Raw genomic sequence first — 22,661 nt, 5'->3', positions numbered from 1 at the left:
GTACCCATTTAGCACATAATAACACGGCGTAGCTATAGCTAGAAGATTCAGTTGAATGTTATTTTCTAATTTCCATATAGGTAATTAAAACGCAACCATCTCTTGGCTCATTTGGTTATATTATTACTTTAATTTCTACATATCAGCACATGGGCGACGTGCATTTCTACTTCGTGGAATCAATATTTAGGCCTAATCATGCAAGCATGGACTTTGACTATATATGAACGGTCCATGTTATTTTTTCCTCTCAATTTGCTTTCAATAACCAAACCATCCATCACTATCCACAAATTATACAAAAAACAAAAAAAAAAAAGAGGTCATTTGCTTTGCTTCTGTAGCTTTATATATTTTTGCAGTTTTGATTCTGCCCACATCGCATTGATCTGTGACTTGGGATGCTTTGTGCATCACAAAATCCAAACTTTCCTGATGCGATGTATTTAAAATTGTTAATAGCCATGTGGCATACATAATATAAGCTCTATCTTAGTGATCGGTGATCAGCTTATGATTGGGGTATGTGGAATTAATTTCTTCATTATCTGATGTTTAATTAAAAGCTTATTCAGGGTCAACCATAGAGTTGATATGCATGATGATGATACACTTTCTCAAATGTAGTCAGAAAATCCGATTTTTAAATGCACACTAGTGTGTTAATTGGAATGCTTTTTGGAAGAGCTAAAATCACTATATTTGAATGAGAAACTTAAACCGTTTATGGGCTAAGAAGCGCTTTCTAGAATATTTATTTAAATATCTAATAAAAATAGTGAAAAACTTAAACCGCTTCATAATATAAGTGCTTCATAGACAATCATAAATGAAAAATTTAGGGTCTGTTTGGTATTCTACTTGAATCCAACTTTTTTTATTAGAAAACAATTTTCAAGTTTTAGACCTTAAAAACTTATTTGGTATGACTAGTTTCAAAAACTGAATTCAAGACTAACTCAAAAATATAGTCTATTATCTAAAAACATAAAAAGTGAGTTTTTAGAATTTTTAAACTTAAACTTACTCGTTTCTTTTCTCTCCCTCCTCTCCTCTCACTCCAAATCTATCTCTTTTCTTCTTTCTCTCTCCTCTTTTTTTTTTTTTACCTTTTTCGTCTCCCCTCCAATCCACTTTTTTCATTTTCTCGGTTCTTTCTCACTTCTCTTCCTCTCTATCTCGTCCAATCCTCTTTTTTTTTCTCTTTCCTTCAATCATCTTTTATTTTATTTCCTCCTCTCTCTCCTCTTTCTCCTTCTCTTGTGACTCCCTCTTTTTAGATTTCTTTGTCTAGTTTAAATTGTAAGATTTAAAAATTTTAAATCACAAACCAATCAAGTTTTTTAATCTTAAAAAAAATTGTTTTTAAGAAATGTTCTTAAGAAATGTTTTGAGAAATGATAAAAAATTTCAAATAAGATACCAAACAAGCCCTTACCTTTCGGCTTTGTTTGATTAGGTAATTAACAACAAGTGGGTTGGCCCAGATGTCCGTGAACATCGAAGTTTTTCTTTTCCTAATTAAAATTATAGCTGCCCTGCCATTATCATGTGTATTACAACATGGTGTTTTGTGGCTTAAAATCTGCGACCCATCACACTTCATTAGATCATGGTGCAAAATTGTGTAAACATGCACATGAACATATATGCTCGAAGGTCAGATAGTATCTAAAACATATGGCTGCAAGTTCAAACAATTATTAATCATTTTTGGTCCGACTTCAAAGTTCGGATTAACTTAAGGCTTAATGAATAATGTTTCCGGATAGAAGTCTCCAATTCCAGTTTGTCTTTAGCAAGTCATTTTCACTCAACTTGTCCTTTAAATCGATTAGAAATAGTCACTCACATTTGGATTTGATATTAAAGATATGAAGAATGAATGAAGATGATTTTTAATGTTTTAATCTCAACCTTGATATGAAATCCTATGGTGGATGATATCGAATCTTTAGTCACTAGGTGATCAATAGAACAAACTCCTAAACCGATATCTCATGCGGCCTCCATGAAGCTATTATTTTATTATTTTTATTCATGGCCCTTAGCAGGCCTTATGATTGGGTCAGGGTTGCTCAAATAAAGAACATATTGAGAAATTTCATTTTGGAACGTAATCTTTACTTCTTTCAAAATGATTTCACATTTCAAATTAATAAGACAGATTTACAAATTGCGTTTATTTTCCAACAGATTATATTGTTTTTTCTTTAAAATGGGGTAAGGTTTCTGGAAGGAGCAATGGAGAAATCCATAGAAGCAATCCCATCTCATTCAATTTATTAAATAAAATATCTTAAGTCAAACCATTCAACTCAACAGATATTGGTGTATTTAGTTTATAAGAATTGCAGATATTAGCACCATATGGTATGGACTATTGAGTCATCTTCATATTTGACTAATTAAGGAGTCAGGACATACATCTTACAACCATGAGGAGCAACATTTGCAGTCAGCCCAGTGAGCATGCGCCTTGAAACAAATGAGTGCTGCAAACAAATGACATTACGGTTTTCTGTCAGTGAGGACTAAGATATAGTTCATCTATTTATACAACATTAAAGCATGATACTGAAAAGTGAAACTTTTTAATGTGTCAGTCATACCGCCCATAAGTCTCTGACTGTAACAGGTGTATTTGGCGAGAGTCCAACTTCCTTCCATGTCACAGTTATAGGAGCTAATGACCGGCCTCTATTCCACAACACTACCACCACTCTTTTATTTGATAATGGTCCTGCCCACACCTGCATCAAATTGAAATACATCACATGCCTTGCAGCACAAGCATGATTAATCAGTAATCTAAAATAAATTGCTGAAGTGAAGGAGGAGGGCAGCATTTGCCACTGCAACGTACTTCTAGGTCATCTTTGGATCGCAGTTTCCTCGCTTGAACTCCGAGTGGATCCTGATTAACATCAATAACCTCTTTATTTCCGAGAATCTGAAGAGTTTCCTTGCTTGCTGATGGGATGTCACATCCGATAAGTAAAGGAGCCTGTTGCAAATATAGATTTGGGATCAGCGATAAATATAGTCAAACCAACGAACTGAAATTTATATGGAAAATGTGGAGAGTACATACTTTCATGACTGCCCAAATGCTAAAATGAGATTGGTACTCCTGTACACTCATCCCTCCATTTCCCACTTCCAACATGTCAGGATCTGTTACGATTACATTAAAATTCAAATAATTATCCAACAATTTTGTTTAACAGAGATAAGAAAACAAGACAGTAAACAACATAAAAGTTTACCGTTCCACTTGCCAGGACCTGCATATGTAGCCCAAATGTTGTTTTGATCTGCAATCGACGTGATACTGAAATCGTAACATAAATTAGATTAATTCAAAACAAACTCACATAACGTTTCAAGGTTAGAATTCTCTGTCATGTCAGGATTCAGCTTGAGATCTTGAAAAAAGAAAGGAACTTTCGATCGAACCTTTCCCAAGTGTCCTTAATGTCTCCCGTGGTTCTCCAAACATTGCCATACTGACCAGCCCATTTCGCAGGATCCTCTTGTCCCCTTTAAGAACATATTTCTCTATCAAAGTTTTGTTTGTGAAAGCCAAACAGTTTCTAACTTTCTAGTGATGCAAACAGAGTATTATAATGATTTCATGAATTACAAGTGACTTGCCATTCGCATATGGAGTACAGGATTGGCCTTCCAGCCTTTAGCAATGCAGAACTCATTATAGGATATCTGATTTGAGGTTTAGAACCATCATTGTAGCAGTTATCGTACTTCAAATAATCGACACCCTACAGCCAAATGCCGTATCAGCTCAAGTTCATCGTCTCTATAAAATTAGTTGTGTTGATGTTTCATCTAAACTAGAAAACAAAACAAACTACTCATCTTAGCAAACTATATATGTAAATGCAGAATAGTATCAGACACAAACCCATTCAGCAAAGGTTCTAGCGTCTTGCTCTTCGTGCCCAAGTGAGCCTGGCATTGTGTTGCTGCAAGTATAATGACTAAAAAAAACCAGAAAGATGAGAAATGACACATCGAGTGCTATTTCAGATAAACAAAAATTTCGAAGATATTTTTTACCCAGCATCAGAGTATATGCCTAGCTGTAAACCCCTTGCGTGAACATAATCAGCAAGGGCCTTGATTCCAGATGGAAAAGTTGACGATTTTGCTATTAGGTTACCACTACTGTCTCTGTTTCTTTCAGCCCAACAATCATCTGCTTTTTTAGTTCTCATCAATATATAACAAGAAAAAAGCTCATTCAGAACCAAATTAACCAAGCAAATGATGTGAGGATGCTGACCTATATTGACATATTTGTATCCAAGTGCTGCCAAGCCAGTCGAAACAAGAGCATCCGCTGATATATAGTAAAATAATCAAACAAAATCACAACGATTAATGCCGAAATACAGAGAGCTTGGATTCCCAATTTGGCTACTAGTAACTACTAGAAACATAGTGTTATGAGATGGCTAGCAAAGACCAGATCATGCATGTGCTTATATCAATGTAACGCAACGCAAAATGGTGCATCATGACTTAAGTCGCAAGAAGCGTCGAAGGAAATATGGAAGTCTAGCAAAAGTAGTTCAAATTATTTGGGTTTCTTCAGTTATTGTTAATTGGTTATGGGTAAAGATGCTTATATTAAAATGAGCCTACTGATAAAACATATTACAAAAGCAAGTACTGCAACTGTACAAATGAAGCATAATCTGAAAGTACTTTACCAGTGGTCTTCACTGTGGCTTCATTTATATTGCATTGGAAGTGATTCCAACTGTTCCAACTGCGTCGAATTTCCAAAAGTTAGCTTACCAAATTGAAGAAAAGGCAATTCCTTTTCACCTAAAACTTTGAAAACTTGATATCTTACCCCATTGGAGGTGTACGAGCAACGCCATTGGCAAGGAGGAACTGACCGTATTCTGCTTGGTGGGTATTATTCTTCAAGTTCAGAGCACCGATCACATTGAAAATAGAGGAGATAACAAAGAGCAGAACAAAGAGTGAGCTCCTGCGTTTCCAATCCATTGGGGTACGTATCTGATCCAAGAGCTCTGAAGAGAGTGAGGAGGGATTTTGAGTGTGGCGGAAATTTTTAATGTGAAAGTGGGGGAATACAAACAGATAACGCCATATTTATACAATTAATATGGGGTTGGCTGTACCGACACAACCAACTAAGATTCTTTTAGTAAGAAATTATAATAAGGATGCTAAAATTGTATTTTTAAGTATAAATGGACATATGTTTATGTGTTATTAATAATTTAATTAAAAAAATAAATATGGTGTTGGCTGTACCGGCACAACCTATGTAGATTCTTTTAGTAAGAAATAATGTTATAATAAGAAAGCTAATTGAATTTTTAAGGTATAAATGGACATTTATTTATATGGTATATTAGTAAATTTAATTAAAATTAAAAAAATTATGGGGTTGGCTGTACTGACACAACCTACTTATATTCTTTTAGTAAGAATAACGTTATAATAAGGATGTTAATTGTATTTTTTTTAAGTATAAATGGACATTTTTATATGGTATATTAGTAAATTTAATTAAAATTAAAAAAAATATGAGGTTGGCTGTACCGATACAACCAATTTAGACTCTAATTGTGAGAAATAACGTTATAATAGGGATGCTAATTGTATTTTTAAAGTATCAATGCACATTTACTTACATATTATATTAATAAATTTAATTAAAATTAAAAAAAAAATTGTCTAGCTAGATTTAGGAGTTCTTTCTTAATTTTCAAATGCTTGTGATTAATTAGGGTTGGTAGCCAGCCACATAACGTCTAGGTAGACGGGGATTTTTAAAATAGTGAAAATTTGTTGCCATATCAGACCCCCCGTCTACTTGCTCGTCAATTTGTCTATTAATTACTGACGTGACAGACACAGAGCAAACACTCACCCCAAACACAAAAATGTAATTTACTAAACTAGTACAAAAATAATTGTGCAATTGTCCCAATCTTGCAAATGCTTTAGCTGTAATTTTTTTTTTCAAGGAAACGATTGCTTTATTTTCATAAAACTCAATCATACAGGAGAGTCTTGGATGACACCATTGCATAGAATATTATATTAGTCCGTTGCATATAATATTATATTAGTCGGGTCCTCAAATCTAACTATATCATTATCGAATCTGGATCCTTGCTGGATCCCTTCTCTGGGGATCTTATGAATCAACGCACGTGGACCATTGATAAAAAATCGTGCGGTCCTAATTAAATATTTTATATATTTATAAATGTAAAATAATCTCGTTTTGTGTGAAAATTTAAAGAAGGAAAAAATTATAGCATCATAATTTTTTATCAACGGTCCACGTGCGTTGATTCCTAGAATCCCCAAAGAGGGGATCCGGCGAGGATCCAAATCCATCATTACCAATTGAAATGGGGTTAGATGCATGTTTTATGGTTTCCTGCTGATATAATTTTGTTGAGTGCACATTTGAGTCAATCAAGACAATGTGTCAATCTCATTAAACCTAAATTCACATAATCCTCTTTATAACTTTAAAAAAAAAAATTGCGCTTTGTTAAAATTAAACACAAGTGTACAAAAAGCTAAGTATTGCACATAATGTTAAACCTATTGATCATAGCATGACACAAGTGAGAAAAAAGTGATATAACTTACCCTATGTTTAGATAAAAAAAATTTAAGATTACTAAGTAATTTCAAAATGACGGATCCAGAAATTGAAATAACAGGATTTTATTTTCTAAAATTTGTGAATTTTTTTTTTGTTTAACCTAAAAGAATAATGGAATTGAATACGAAATTTGTTATTTTTAAACTCTAAATCATAGAAATTGAGAAATGATACATATTTACATTGAATTTAAACTTGGGAATTGAAGGTCCCAAATTTCAAGTTTTTTTTCCACGCAGAAATTCTAAATTTCTATGGTTATAAATCCAAACAATGGAATTAGTGTATGTCAATTTATAAAATCTCACTTTTACCCAAATTCTAAGTTTAATTCCCCCTTCCAAACATAGTGTTAGAGAAATGCTATGGACTCTTTTACCTCATATTGTTGACACACTATTTTATAATGTGAACACGAAAATTGATGTTAAATTGAAAGTTACAAAAAATCTATAAAAAGTCTCATTTTAAAATATTCCCTTGGTATTTTTCTAAAACTTAAGTGAACATAGCATGATAGCATCACACACGTCCTCATCATTTCATATAGCGCATGCAAAATAACTAGACACGTATTGAGGCTTTGAGGCTACGCAAAGGTATGCAAGCAAACAAGTAAGCGTGTGGAGAATCTAAGGGCATAAAGAAACCAGTGACTTGAAATACAATACAAAATTAAAAAAATTATCAAATGGTCCTAAAAGATCTTGCCTCCACACGAGGTAAAGTGGATGTGCATAACAGAGACTGAATCATGAATTTAAAAAAAAAAAAAATCAGTTACTTTATTTCTGCCTTTAAATTGTTTGGAGTTGTTTTAAGAGGTAATTTGTAAGGTCTTTAGTAAATTGAGTCAAAATTTTGATGCCCTTTAGTGGAAGCTGATTTTGCAATTACTGTCTAACTGATATTACATAGTACTACTTGGTGCATTGATTCAAGCTTGTCGTACGATGTTACTGTCTAATTGGAAATGAAATATATGACATACCTATCGCGAGGTGAATTTTGTGGCTGATGAGTTGGCCAACCCAAGCCTCTCTTATCCTTTGAGTTCGGTCTATTTTGAACAAGTTACATCTTCTTGTAAGCAGCTATTATTATCTAACATTAGACCTCGCGATATTATTTTGCAATTTCTCTTTTGTTGGGTTATTAGCCCATTTGTTTAACAAAAAAAAAGTAGCATTATTCTTTTGCCTCAGAGCATACGGATCCAGAAATCTGGGCCAACCGAGAGAGAGATCAAAGCATAGGTTTGTGTGTGTGGTGGATCAATGAATGAGCTAATGGAGGCCGCATAATTTAAATTGAATGGTCTGAATTTTCGAATCCATCTGCTTTAGTGGCGTGTTTACTAAAGAGGAATGGAGGTGACGGTAATGGAATTGCACGCTCTTCGATGGATTCATGTGTTTACTAGTTGGGCAGGAATCAGGTTCCATGTGGGACCCACACCAATTCTGGAATTGGACTCCTAAAATTGGCGGAGTGAGATTCTCTAGATTAAGCTAGTATTTGAGTTCCGGATATTGGAGGTCATCCGAAATACAACTTTTCTTCCTAAATTGCCCTCTTATAATTTTGCTTATTACAAAATAATCAATAACTTCACCACCAGCAGGCAAACACTAACTCCATCTTCTCCAATCCCACCAATTTCCATTGGAGGACTCAGGCTCAGGGCTCAGGCCAACGGACCCTGTTTTCTTGGTTGCTTGCAGAACCTATTGACGAAAACGATAATTGATTAAGGATGATAGGAGGCATTGTGAAGGTTTATGCATCTGGGCAAGCGGGAAGGCTATTGGAAAAGAAAAGACGAGAAAAAGAAGTGATCATAATGAAAGGGGAAGGTGTGGGGTCTATGCATCTGAAACAAGTGAAAGGGTAGTTGGGAAAGAAAAGGTTAATGATGCATCTGGGCAAAGGGGTGGAATGAGGATGATGAAGATCGGGAAGAAGAGAGAGTTTCTTATCAAATAACAAAGGGGTGGGAATGGATGAGGATGCATCTAGGCAAAAGGAGGGGGATAAGGATGGTATAATATTTTTATTTTTTATTAAATAACTATACTTTTTATTAACTCAAAACCTTACGTGATGAAATTTATTAATATGATATAAAATTAAATTTCATTAACTAGCATCAAAAAAATTATGTTATACAAGGGTAGTTTAGTAATCAAGCTAGTTTTAATTTCGATTAAGGTGAATTAGTAAAAAAGTTATATGAAATCAATATTATTTTTACTTCGATTCCAGCTAGTATAGTCAACAAAATTAACAGAAATCTAATTCTGTTTCCTCCTCAATCCAATTCCTCCTCAATTCAATTCCCTTCAATCTAACTACGGATTAGTAAACGCGCCATAGAGGTAGAGATCCAGAGATGATCTCATTTCCTAGAAAAAACATAAATGTGAAAGAGAGGAGACCTTGTCCTTGTGCAAACTGTTTTTCCTTTGTTTAGGATGGAGGCCCGTAGCACAATACGTACTGTAGATATTAATTATTATTTGGACCCGATTTACAATATCGGTCCGAGCAATCGAGATCGTTAAATAAGTGGGTTCTAGACCGTTGGATTTCATATTTTTCTAGATATTACCAAAAGATAATTGAAATGGCGATGTGGTGTGATCATATGGGTTTTGAAGAGATAAGAATTGGTAAAGAATGAAAGAATATTCCTTTTGTTTTCCTATTTGATCAAAACACCAATTTGCATGCAAATTGAATGTTTGTCGAATAAGGGAATAAGGAAAATAAAGATGAGAATAAAGAGTCAAATGATGGAGTTGCATGTGGACGTGTGGGTCTGGGTCTAAGATGATACGATTTCATTGGTGCATGAGGCTCCAGGAAAGCTTTGAAGCTTTAATCACGTGGAAGGCTTTATAGTTATGAAGTTTTCGACATTATCTTTAAGAAATTGGGAGGCATATGCTTTGAATTATCTTGAAGAAAGTGGACGGTAGAACTTGAGATAGAGTTTGAATACAAGATGATGTTCCCTATTTTTGGATTGTTGATTGGACTCTACAAGCACCATCAGGCCGTGCCAAGCAGATATCCAATCCTATAAATACAAGACTCGGTGTATCATTCAAATCCCCTTCCAAATCAACACAAAAATTGCCATGCGCAAAGATTCTCAAAGCAACTCTAGCGGGAGCTGAAGCCTGATGGACCGGCGACAGAAATGACCCAATAGCCCTAGCAATATGCTCTAGCCCATGCGGGCAATGGGGCTTGAGGAAGGCCCGAGTGAGAGGCCCGACTTGAATTGGTGGCCCGAGAGCCCGAGGCCACATGATGCAAGATTAACGTCAGCCACATTATAAAATTAATAAAAATGTAAACAATTAATTAAAAAATCCGAAAATTTTTAAAATTAAAATAAAAGATTTAATTTTTCCTGTAAATATCTTATCATTATCTTCCACCTTACACCACAATTTTATTTTTTCTCAAATACTTTGGGTTGTAATTTCTTATTTAATGAAACGTGGTACAACGAGACCAATTAAAAATCATATCCGAAATTTGAAATAAAATTATTTTTTATTATTTTATAAAATAAAAAAATACTAATATTTTATTGCCTATTGACATGACTATTGTAACATCCCACATCGCCCAGGGGAGTGATCCTTAAATGTATATTCACATCCCTACCTAGCACGAGACCTTTTGGGAACTCGCGAGCAACTTCCCAGTAGATCACCCATCCTGGGAGTGCTCTGGCATCTTTCTCGCTTAACTTCGGAGTTCCTGCGGAACCTGAAGCCAGTGAGCTCCCAAAATGCCTCGTGCTAGGTAGGGATGTGAATATATATTTAAGGATCACTCTCCTGGGCGATGTGGGAGTGATCCTTAAATGTATATTCACATCCCTACCTAGCACGAGGCATTTTAGGAGCTCACTGGCTTCGGGTTCCGTAGGAACTCCGAAGTTAAGCGAGAAGAATGCCAGAGCACTCCCAAGATGGGTGACCTACTGAGAAGTTGTTCGTGAGTTCCCAAAAACAAAACCGTGAGGGAATGGTAAGCCCAAAGCGGACAATATCGTGCTACGGTGGTAGAGCGGGCTCGGGAAGTGATCTGCCCCAAGCCGGGATGTGACAAATGATATCAGAGCCAATCCCTGGCCGGAAGTGTGCCGACGAGGACGTCGAGCCCCTAAAGGGGGTGGATTGTAACATCCCACATCGCCCAGGGGAGTGATCCTTAAATGTATATTCACATCCCTACCTAGCACGAGGCCTTTTAGGAGCTCACTGGCTTCGGGTTCCGTAGGAACTCCGAAGTTAAGCGAGAAGGATGCCAGAGCACTCCCAGGATGGGTGACCTACTGGGAAGTTGCTCGTGAGTTCCCAAAAACAAAACCGTGAGGCAATGGTAAGCCCAAAGCAGACAATATCGTGCTACGGTGGTGGAGCGGGCCCGGGAAGTGATCCGCCTCGAGTCAAGATGTGACAACTATTCAGTTTAGGGGTGGAGTTGCAAAATGCAGTTACTGTTCATTAAAGGCAGTTACTGTTCACTGGGGGAATTCAATAATGAGTTGCACTATGGGGCCTTTGCAACACTGGAGTGCTCTCAACAACTTGAGATTTTATCCTTCTCCCCTTTCTTCCTGCCAACACATATTCAATTTGGATAAACAGCATTGTGAAGGCAATCGGCGACATCTTCAGTTTGGATAAATAACATTTGAGCTGTAAAATCAGCCAACCGAAGAACACCTTCAGTTTAGATAAATAGCACTGCTTTGAGATCGACTGGTTATTTATCCGAGTCTTGGTCAATAAGGATTTCAGAGTCCTTGTTGGTAGAGGTCATCTCATCAGTCTTATCGGCAAAGTGAGGTGTTACCAGGTTACTACATTCGGCACATTGAAAGCCGAATTTGAAATTGAACTTCGCAAAACTAGCAGCCTTGTCTTCAGGCTCTAGAACTCGAAGGCCGAGACATGTTCCTTTATTGGCCACAGTCGCAAGATCAAGATGTCAGCATCGCGCTCAACACGACATCAGCATATTTTACTTCCCTGCCGAACTCGGCCGACGAGCTGGCACACCCGCATATAACTGAATGACGTAGTTAGCTCATTAGTTACTTGGCATGCACGCCACGTAGGCTTTATTGTTTTTAGAGTCAACAATTACTCTTACTTTAAAACAAAAGGAAATTTCCACAGAAATAGAATACTACATGTGCTTTAAAAAAGATTGTACATGTGCTGTACGTTTAAAAATTATATATAGTTTGGCCAGACAATGAAAATTGTTGAGAAACATCTGAGATAATATCAATAATTTTCTTTGTCCGGCCAAAGTATATATGATTTTTAAACATCTGAGATCAATTTATCCATCCATCCATATTCATGTCCTTCATTTGGCTTCCATAATTTCCATCTCCATCCCAATCTACAATCAATTTTAATCGCGAACTATTGCTATCTTCAACTACGATCGGTAAGATGCTTTCAAATGGAAGACAATATTCATCTTCTTTCCATCTCTAAGGTGCTGGTTTCTGGCGATAGTTGGTGGTGGATGTTCGTAATCGTTGTGGAGAGCTGTCCCGACGCTTTCGGCAATGGAGTTGGAAGGAAGCAGTTAGGGTTAGCTTCTGTGATTTTTCTGTTTTAGGCCCACAACTATGTTTTGGGTTACTATTGAGGTCCATTGTTTTGTTTGTGTGAATGTTGTTGTTAGGCCTCTAATTATGTACCATCGTTGTTTTATTTTTGTTAATAAAGTAACCTTTGACTGAAAAACAAAGAAAGAAAAAAAGAAAATTGTTGAGAAGTTTCTTTTGCTTGGAAATGGATGGTGACTGACTGGTGGTGCGAGTTGAAGAGGATGAAATTCCGGTGCAGTCAATTCAATTCAAGGTCAATTTTTCCAAACAACACATTTATATATTTATCTTAATTTCTGTAGTAGTGCTGCTCCGCTTGTGGCGGGCGGCGGTGCTGGGTTTCTTTTGCTTGCTAGGTGTACTGCTCCGCTGGCCACTGATAGCTTCTTGGTAAATTCTGTGCTATTTCTTCCGCATCTTAGTTTGGATGTCATTTGCCCAACTTTTGTCTTTCTTCAATTTAATAATGCTAAAAAAAATGTTATTGCTACCACTAAAATATATCCATTGTGACTTTGTCCAATAAGTTTAACTGACTAAAAGCAATCGTGATATTAATATATATGTATCTAATTGTTTGATTAGTCTTGCTTCCGTTAATAGTCCTTAATTTAGTGAGAAATATTTCAAAAATCGAATTGTATATAAAATTAAAATCCATTACCTATATTTCAAAAATCAAATTATACAAATTTGTGTTTATGTTCCATGAGATTATATTATTTTTCCCTAAAATGGGTAAGGTTTCTAAAAAGAGCTATGGAGAAATTCATTCAAGCAATCCCTTGATTTCTCATTCAATTTACTAAATATATCTCAAGTCAAACCATAAAATTCAACAGATATTTATTTAATTTATTAAGTATTTGGAGATATTAGTCCCATATGGTATGGGCTATTGAGTCATCTTATACTTTGTATTCCGGACTAATTAAGGAGTCAGGACATACATATTACAACCATGAGGAGCAACATTTGCAGTCAGACTAGTATGCATGTTCTTCGAAACAAATGAGTGCTGCAAACAAATGACATCAGGGTTTTCTGTCAGTGAGGACTTAAGATATAGTTCATCTATTTATACGACATTAAAGTATGATACTAGAAAGAAATTTTTTAATGTGGCAATCCTACCGTCCATAAGTCTCTGACAATGACAGACGTATTTGGCGAGAGTCCAATTTCCCTCCATGTCACAGTTATAGGAGCTAATGACCCGCCTCTATTCCACAACACTACCACCACTCTGTTACTTGATAACGGTCCTGCCCACACCTGCATCAAATTGAAAGTCATCACATGCCTTGCAGCACAAGCATGATTAATCAGTAATCTAAAACAAATTGTTGAAGTGAAGGAAAAGGGCAGCATTTGCCATGGTAATATACTTCTAGGTCATCTCTGGATCGCAGTTTCCTCGCTTGAACTCCAAGTGAATCTTGATTAACATCAATAACCTCTTTGTTTCCGAGAATCTGAAGAGCTTCCTTGCTCGCAGATGGGATGTCACATCCGATAAGTAAAGGAGCCTGTTGCAATCATAGATTTGGGCTCATCAGTATATATAGGCAAGTCAAACCAACAAACTGAAATTTATTTCGAAAATGTGGAGAGTACATACTTTCATGACTGCCCAAATGCTAAAATGAGATTGGTACTCCTCTACACTCATCCCTCCGTTTCCCACTTCCAACATGTCAGGATCTGTTACGATTACATTAAATTTAAAATAATTACCCAACAATTTTTTAACAGAGATAAGAAAACAGGACTGTAAACAACATAAAAATTTACCATTCCACTTGCCAGGGCCTGCATAAGTAGCCCAAATGTTGTTTTGGTCTGCAATCGACGTGATACTAAAATCATAACATTAATTAGATTAATTCAAGGAAAAAGTAGGTTCTCATCCTTCCTTTTACTACTCTATTGATTAAAATCCTATTCATTTTTAATTTTTGATCAAGGTCCTTGGTATTATTAAATCATTAATTATTTCAATAATTAAATAATTTTTATTTCTAAATATATTCATTTAATGTTAAAAATGTTACAATTAGTATATTTATATTTATGACTAAATTTTTTTTCATATATTTTTAGTTTTAGTTTGTATCCATTTTTAATATGTAATTTTTTTTAATTTGTACCAATTTTCTTTTCAATTTTAATTTGTACCCATATATTAATTTCTTTTTGTGCCCATATTTTTTAAAGTTTATTTGTATTTGTACCCATATTTTTTTTTATTTGTACTTTTTATTTTGCTAAATGTACCCATGCTAATTATATGTACCCATTCATGTAAAACTTGTTAATCTTAAAATGTACTCATTCTTAAATATACAAAATTGTTATATGTAAAATGTACCATTTTTTTAATATAAAATCTATTCAATTTTTTTCTAATCCATTTTTAAACTTATATGGGTACATTCTTTTTTCTTTGATTTTAAAATGTATCTATGTCAAGTTTAACCGAAGAAATTTACTAATGTTATTAAGCCTAATATCTTTTTTTTTTTTTTTTTGTGATTTTGAAGAATGTACCCATGTTTTGATTTTTTTGGTTAATTTTGATGAATGTACCCATGTTTACACACACACAATAGTAGATTATTTTTTAATATTTTTAATCCCACAAATTATGGTTTTTTATTTAAAATCTCATTTATATAAACAACTAAAATTTCTAATTTTTAATTTAAAAAAAATAGTAACGTACATAAAAATAAAGGAAAACTAATGAAAAGGGCTTGAAAACTTTGAGTTTTAATGATAAGGACAAAATAAAGGGTAAAGTGAATAGTACCAGGATTGACTTTTTAGTGTAAAAATGTGGTTTTTCGTTAAAGTGAACAGTACCAGGTGCTTTTCGTTAAACTTCCCCAAAAATAAATTATCACATTAATTTCAAGGATCTCAATCAAAAATTAAAAACTAACAAGGTTTCAATCAAAGAATATTCATGACTAAGGACTGCATCCAAAGTCTCCCTTAATTCAAAGCAAACTAACAAAATGTTTCAGGGTTAGAAATCTCTGTCATATTAGGATTCAGCTTGAGATCTTGAAAGAAGAAGGGAACTTTCGATCGAACCTTTCCCAAGTGTCCTCAATGTCTCCCGTAGTTCTCCAAGCATTGCCATACTGACCAGCCCATGTCGCAGGATCCTCTTGTCCCCTTTAAGAACATATTTCTCTTATCAAATTTTTGTTTGTCAAAACCAAACAGTTTTTAACCTTCTAGTGATGCAAATACATGTATTTTGAAAACAAATTTGAAGCGGAATGTATACAATGATTTGAAGTACAGGTGACTTGCCATTCGCATATGGAGTACAGGATTGGCCTTCCAGTCTTCAGCAATGCAGAACTCATTACAGGATATCTGATTTGAGGTTTAGAACCATCATGGTTGCAGTTATCGTACTTCAAATAATCGACACCCTACAGCCAAATGCCCCAATCAGCTCAAGTTCATCGTTTTTATCGAATTAGTTGTGTTGATGTTTCATCTAAACTAGAAAACAAAACAAACTACTCATCATAGCAAACTACATATGTTAATGTAGAATAGTATCAGACACAAACCCATTCAGCAAAGGTTCTAGCGTCTTGCTCTTCGTGCCCAAGTGAGCCTGGCATTGTGTTGCTGCAAGTATAATGACTAAAAAAAACCAGAAAGATGAGAAATGACACATCGAGTGCTATTTCAGATAAACAAAAATTTCGAAGATATTTTTTACCCAGCATCAGAGTATATGCCTAGCTGTAAACCCCTTGCGTGAACATAATCAGCAAGGGCCTTGATTCCAGATGGAAAAGTTGACGATTTTGCTATTAGGTTACCACTACTGTCTCTGTTTCTTTCAGCCCAACAATCATCTGCTTTTTTAGTTCTCATCAATATATAACAAGAAAAAAGCTCATTCAGAACCAAATTAACCAAGCAAATGATGTGAGGATGCTGACCTATATTGACATATTTGTATCCAAGTGCTGCCAAGCCAGTCGAAACAAGAGCATCCGCTGATATATAGTAAAATAATCAAACAAAATCGCAACGATTAATGCCGAAATACAGAGAGCTTGGATTCCCAATTTGGCTACTAGTAACTACTAGAAACATAGTGTTATGAGATGGCTAGCAAAGACCAGATCATGCATGTGCTTATATCAATGTAACGCAACGCAAAATGGTGCATCATGACTTAAGTCGCAAGAAGCGTTGAAGGAAATATGGAAGTCTAGCAAAAGTAGTTCAAATTATTTGGGTTTCTTCAGTTATTGTTAATTGGTTATGGGTAAAGATGCTTATATTAAAATGAGCCTACTGATAAAACATATTACAAAAGCAAGTACTGCAACTGTACAAATGAAGCATAATCTGAAAGTAGGAAAAATTAGTATCCGGTCCCTAGTTCTTACTGTTCATTAACTAAGACCTTATTAGTTCTCAAATTTTGATTCAAGTCCCTATCATTAATTTGATAATGAATTTACATGTTTATTATATAATTTTTAATATAAAAATTAGTAATTAATTTAGGGTTTAATACTCACACCTCTATTAAACTTCTAATTTGTTTATACCATATTTAAGGCCTCGTATTTAGACCTCGTATAAATACTCGAGGGACTTAAATGTAATTATGTAATAAAGGAAGGGGCAAATATGTAATTAGGGGAAGAGCCCTTATTCTATAAAAGGACTCATCATCCTCACAATTAGGGAGAGGCCAATTCCTAGGCCTGAGATCCCCTCTCTCACCCTCAGAAGCTTCCTCACACCCCCTAAGCTCTAATCTCTCTCTCTCCCTCTTCAACAGAGAAATACAATACAATCAGTGTGGACGTAGCCCAAACCTTGGGGTGAACCACGATACATCTTGTGTCATTTACATTTCATGCAGATTCACGGTCGGATTTACGTTGTTCCAAGACCTCCGGTTTTGTGCATCAACATTTGGCGCCGTCTGTGGGAATCGACACGAAAAGCTATGTCGATTCTCTCTCAATTTTTCACACTCCACGGTGAATCTGCAAAATACACACAAAAACCCAGAAACTCAAAAGTCTCTCGCTCTCTCTCTGAGGAAATAAAGAAAAGCATTCTCTCTCTAAGAGGCGGTTCCAGTATTGCTTCATTCTCCCGTTGTCGGTTTGAAGGATTGAGGGATGAAGAGATTAAAAAGAAACAATACTTAATAGAAAAATGAGCAGCGGGGATGGTGATTCGATGGAAGTGGAGTACATATGGAGACACCACAGGCACGGACCCAGAAAAAACCAGGGGACATCGGCTCTGGTCAGGCACATCAAAGCCCATATGCATCTCGTAAGCTCTCTCTCTCCTCATATCGGCGGAAATGGTGACTTGATAAACGACGCCAGAGCGGCCCCATTCGATGACGTTGTAAAGAACTTCGCGCCAAGTCGACAATCGACAGGTCGAGCTTCTTCTTCGTCTTAGCTCTCGTCCTCTCCGCTGCTGCCATGCCACACGTCTCCGATTTTCAAATCCACATTAATGGTCAGCAAGCATTCTTTGTCCGTGAGGACCTCTCCTACAACAAAATCTCTGGGAAATTTCCAGTTGGTTTCACGAAAAGGGTTCCGGAGAACTCCACTATTAATCTCCCTTTCAACAAACTTGACCGGATCGATACCGGACTCGCGGCCTCTGTTCAGTCAGAAAACATATCAGTTTGCAGGAAACAATGAGCTCTGTAGGAAGCAATTGAAAACCCTCTGTCCAATTCCTTCTACTCTGTCCACTTGAAACATAAGGGATGAATAAGCCATTAAACTAGGGGATGAAGAAGCCAAATCTCTACTGTCCCGAGCTGTTTACTTGTCCAACATCAGAAGCAGGAGATCTGGTCTTTGCCATTTTCAGGAAGTTCCTCCACAAAAGGTCATCGGCGGGGAATTTCCAGAAGCAGGAGATTTGGTCTTTGCCGATGGGGGCAAACCTGATGGAGAAGCTCAAAGTCGTGGTCGTCGGCCTGGACCGGATCCAATTGGACGGTTTGGCCCCGCCAGAACCCGAGTCGAAGAGCTCGCCGATGGAGAAATCGGGATTGACAATGAAGGAAACGAAGAAACTGCTGAGGGTGGCCCAGCTGGAAGCCGTGAGATCAAAGCTTCAAGAAGTCCAGAAAATCTGGGTATCGTATCCGGAGTTTCGTTGGGATCTGCCAGGAAGGTTGCGCGGATCTGCCATGGATCCACCAACTATCAGACTAGGAACCTAGGGTTAGGGTTTTGCGCGCTCAAGGTTCAAGTTCTAGCTGCAACAATGGCCAGGTGCAGAAGCCGAAGCAGAAGCTACAGCCCTCGTCGGCGCAGTCGGACTCCGTCTTGCGGACGCAAGCAGCACTCTGCCATTCTCTCACTGCCGGTCACTCTCACGCTCACCGGAAAGTACGATCTCACCATCACAGACCCTTTTCTGAAATGAACAGCTGGTTTGATGGTCTGCGACAAATGTCTCTGGCGAGGTCTCGGTACTCACCTTCAAAGACAACAGAAGCGCGACGAGCTCCGGGGAGCCGCGCTGGCGAGAGGACAACTCTTGCTGCTAGTGGCCCTGAAAGCTGCTTTTTGACTTTCCAGAAGATGCTGTAAAGACAAGTCATGCCCCCGCCACTTGCAATTTGCAAAGTAAAGCAAAGTAAAGAGAACTTCACTTTACTTTTGTCTGCCATCTGCAAATGCTAATGCACTTGGACCTCAGCAAGAGAATAATAAATGCAGTGCGGTGGAAAAGAGAAAAAATAAAAGCAGAAAGCAAAAGAGAAAGCAAAAGCAAGGAATAAACACACTACCAGAATGATGTGATCTACTTTTTTTGTTTTTGTATGATGAGATTTATTTTTATCTTTCGAAGACATTTGTATAAACCCTATAAGAGGGTAATATGTATAAACCCCATCAGAGGGTAACTAAAAAAAAAAAAAAAAAAAAAAAAAAAAGGAAAAGCCCAAAACAAATGGGCTGACATGTTGTGGAAGGCGAAGACCCATAAGCTTGAAATAGCACCAACCAGTGACTAAAAGTACGCCCAGTACTCCAAAAATTATTCGGCAACCCGCCGCTATTACCACCAACCAGGTGATGAAATGTACAACCTATATCATCTGGCACCTAGCCATTCATGCCACCAACCAGGTGATGAGATGTACAACCCGTACTCTCATTTGGCAACTAGCCATTCATGCCACAACCAGGTGATGAAATGTACAACTCGTACTCTTCTTCATGCCACCAACCAGGTGATCAAAAGTACGCCTACTACTCCAAATTATACATGAGCATTACTCATGTCATTCATACATAAACATTCATGAGCATCACTCATGATAATCATACATAAACATTCATGACCATCATTCATGTCAACATTCATGAGCATCACTCATGTTAACATTCATGAACATCACTCATGACAACATCCATGAGCATCACTCATGTCAATCAACATAAACATTCATGAGCATCACTCATGTCAATCAGCTTCAAAAGCTTCATTTACAGAGCTCTAGCTTCAACAGCTTCATCTACAAAAGCTCCAGTTTCGAAAGCTTCATTTACAGAACTCTAGCTTCAAAGCTTCACTTGAAAAGCTTCACCTACAAAGCTTCAGTGCATGGTCTACAAAGACCGCCTCCGAACAACCGCCATTTTAGCCCATACATAGATTGAATTTGAAGTCTCCAGCCAACAGCGTCTATTGACCGAAGACTTGGGGGACTACATTATGTACCATATATTGGGCCTCAACTGGGCCTTATGAAAAATACTTGGGGGACTCTAGCCCATTATTCATGTACTGAGGAACGAGCCCTTATTTTATAAAAGGGACTCCCTCACCTTCATTAGAGAGCAACGCCGCCAGCTGAGCAACCGTCTTGCCGTGAGCATCACTCCGAACCCATATTTATGTATTGAGGAGCAAACCCTTATTCTATAAAAGGGACTCCCCTCACCACCATTAGAGAGCATCAACTCTAACCCATCATCCATGTATTGAGGAGTGAGCCCTTATTCTATAAAAGGGACTCCCTCACCTTCAAACGCCGCAAGCCAAGCTAACCAAGGCAACATAAGCCATGAGCCGAGCAGCCTCGCAGCGTGTGCTACTTCTAGTTGAGCGTCATTTCAGATTGAGCACTGCCTTATATCGAACATCAGTTCAAGAACAGCATCTAGTTACTTCGGCCCACACATGGACTGAATTTCAAAGTCTCCAGCCAAAAGACTCTCTTGACTGAAGACTTGGGGGACTACTGTTTATACCATATTTAAGGCCTCGTATTTAGACCTCGTATAAATACTCGAGGGACTTAAATGTAATTATGTAATAAAGGAAGGGGCAAATATGTAATTAGGGGAAGAGCCCTTATTCTATAAAAGGACTCCTCATCCTCACAATTAGGGAGAGGCCAATTCCTAGGCCTGAGATCCCCTCTCTCACCCTCAGAAGCTTCCTCACACCCCCTAAGCTCTAATCTCTCTCTCTCCCTCTTCAACAGAGAAATACAATACAATCAGTGTGGACGTAGCCCAAACCTTGGGGTGAACCACGATACATCTTGTGTCATTTACATTTCATGCAGATTCACGGTCGGATTTACGTTGTTCCAATACCTCCGGTTTTGTGCATCAACATAATTAATTTTCAATTCAAACATTTCCAAAATAAAAAAAATTAAATTAAATTAAGTTTGTACCTATTAGTTTATATATATATATATATATATATATAAAGATTCTCAATTTTTTAATCTTAAATGTACCCATTCATATAATTTTTCAATTTTTTAAAGCTTAAATGTACCCATTCTCAAATATATCAATTTGTTATATGTAAAATGTACCCTTTTTTTAATATAAAATCCATTCAAAATTTTTTATCCATGTTTAAACTTATATGGGTACATTCTTTTTCGTTGATTTGAGAATGTATCCATATTTTGGTACAATACCTTTTTTTTGTTAATTTTGGTACACACACACACAATGTAATAGAGAGTATAATTTATATTTTATTATTTTTAATCCCATAAATTATGGGTTTTATTTAAAATGTCATTAATATAAACAATTACAAATTTCAATTTTTAATTTTTAATTTAAAAATATAGTAACTTATATTATTATATTAATGTCAGGGACCTCAATCAAAAACTAAAAACTAACAAGGTTTCAATCAAAGAATATTGATAGCTAGGAACCGCATCCAAAGTGTCCCCTGAAAGTACTTTACCAGTGGTCTTCACTGTGGCTTCATTTATATTGCATTGGAAGTGATTCCAACTGTTCCAACTGCGTCGAATTTCCAAAAGTTAGCTTACCAAATTGAAGAAAAGGCAATTCCTTTTCACCTAAAACTTTGAAAACTTGATATCTTACCCCATTGGAGGTGTACGAGCAACGCCATTGGCAAGGAGGAACTGACCGTATTCTGCTTGGTGGGTATTATTCTTCAAGTTCAGAGCACCGATCACATTGAAAATAGAGGAGATAACAAAGAGCAGAACAAAGAGTGAGCTCCTGCGTTTCCAATCCATTGGGGTACGTATCTGATCCAAGAGCTCTGAAGAGAGTGAGGAGGGATTTTGAGTGTGGCGGAAATTTTTAATGTGAAAGTGGGGGAATACAAACAGATAACGCCATATTTATACAATTAATATGGGGTTGGCTGTACCGACACAACCAACTAAGATTCTTTTAGTAAGAAATTATAATAAGGATGCTACAATTGTATTTTTAAGTATAAATGGACATATGTTTATGTGTTATTAATAAATTTAGGCCAAATTGGATTATTCATCCATGTGGTCATAGGAAACTTGCATGATGACCCCGTGGTGAAAAAACTAGGAATTAAACCCCTGTGGTCAAGAATGTTAGCAAATTTAGTCCAAAAGTAAGATTTTTGTTAAATGATTGTTAAAAGTATAGGTAAAACTATATTTTCAGTTCCAATTGACATTTAAAATAAATAATTTTTTTATAACAATTAACAAAAAAAATAATGCTTATTTTTTTAAATAAAAAAAAAGTGCCAATTCAATGTCAATTGGAACTGAAAATACAGTTTTACCCCCACTTTTAACAGTCATTTAACAGAAATCTTACTTTTGGACTAAATTTGCTAACATTCTAGACCACATGGGTTTAATTCCTAGTTTTTTCACCACGGGGGTCATCATGCAAGTGTCCTATGACCACAGGGATGAACAATCCAATTTAGCCATAAATTTAATTAAAAAAATAAATATGGTGTTGGCTGTACCGGCACAACCTA

General features: G+C 36.4%; 2 protein-coding genes across 2 annotated transcripts; both read right to left on the bottom strand.

The window, feature by feature from the left end:
• Positions 1-2,253: 2,253 nt before the first annotated feature.
• Positions 2,254-5,222, bottom strand: LOC103434744 (alpha-galactosidase). The gene is made up of 12 exons (XM_008373102.4): positions 4,883-5,222; positions 4,737-4,795; positions 4,307-4,363; positions 4,081-4,219; positions 3,926-4,001; positions 3,658-3,782; positions 3,460-3,543; positions 3,270-3,334; positions 3,095-3,177; positions 2,867-3,007; positions 2,613-2,753; positions 2,254-2,495 (listed from the first exon to the last, which is right to left on the bottom strand). Exons 1-12 carry the CDS (start codon positions 5,038-5,040, stop codon positions 2,409-2,411), a joined length of 1,215 nt encoding a protein of 404 aa, XP_008371324.1. The 5' UTR covers positions 5,041-5,222; the 3' UTR covers positions 2,254-2,408.
• A 7,951-nt stretch (positions 5,223-13,173) lies between these two features.
• Positions 13,174-22,054, bottom strand: LOC103435060 (alpha-galactosidase-like). The gene is made up of 12 exons (XM_029103212.2): positions 21,764-22,054; positions 21,618-21,676; positions 16,319-16,375; positions 16,093-16,231; positions 15,938-16,013; positions 15,669-15,793; positions 15,444-15,527; positions 14,139-14,203; positions 13,966-14,048; positions 13,733-13,873; positions 13,479-13,619; positions 13,174-13,362 (listed from the first exon to the last, which is right to left on the bottom strand). Exons 1-12 carry the CDS (start codon positions 21,919-21,921, stop codon positions 13,276-13,278), a joined length of 1,215 nt encoding a protein of 404 aa, XP_028959045.1. The 5' UTR covers positions 21,922-22,054; the 3' UTR covers positions 13,174-13,275.
• Between the last annotated feature and the right edge of the window lie 607 nt (positions 22,055-22,661).

This window comes from Malus domestica, chromosome 05, assembly GCF_042453785.1.
Source record: "Malus domestica chromosome 05, GDT2T_hap1".
NCBI lineage: Eukaryota > Viridiplantae > Streptophyta > Magnoliopsida > Rosales > Rosaceae > Malus > Malus domestica.
Note: the sequence above shows the minus strand (reverse complement) of the source record. Positions and strands in the feature narration are given on the sequence as shown.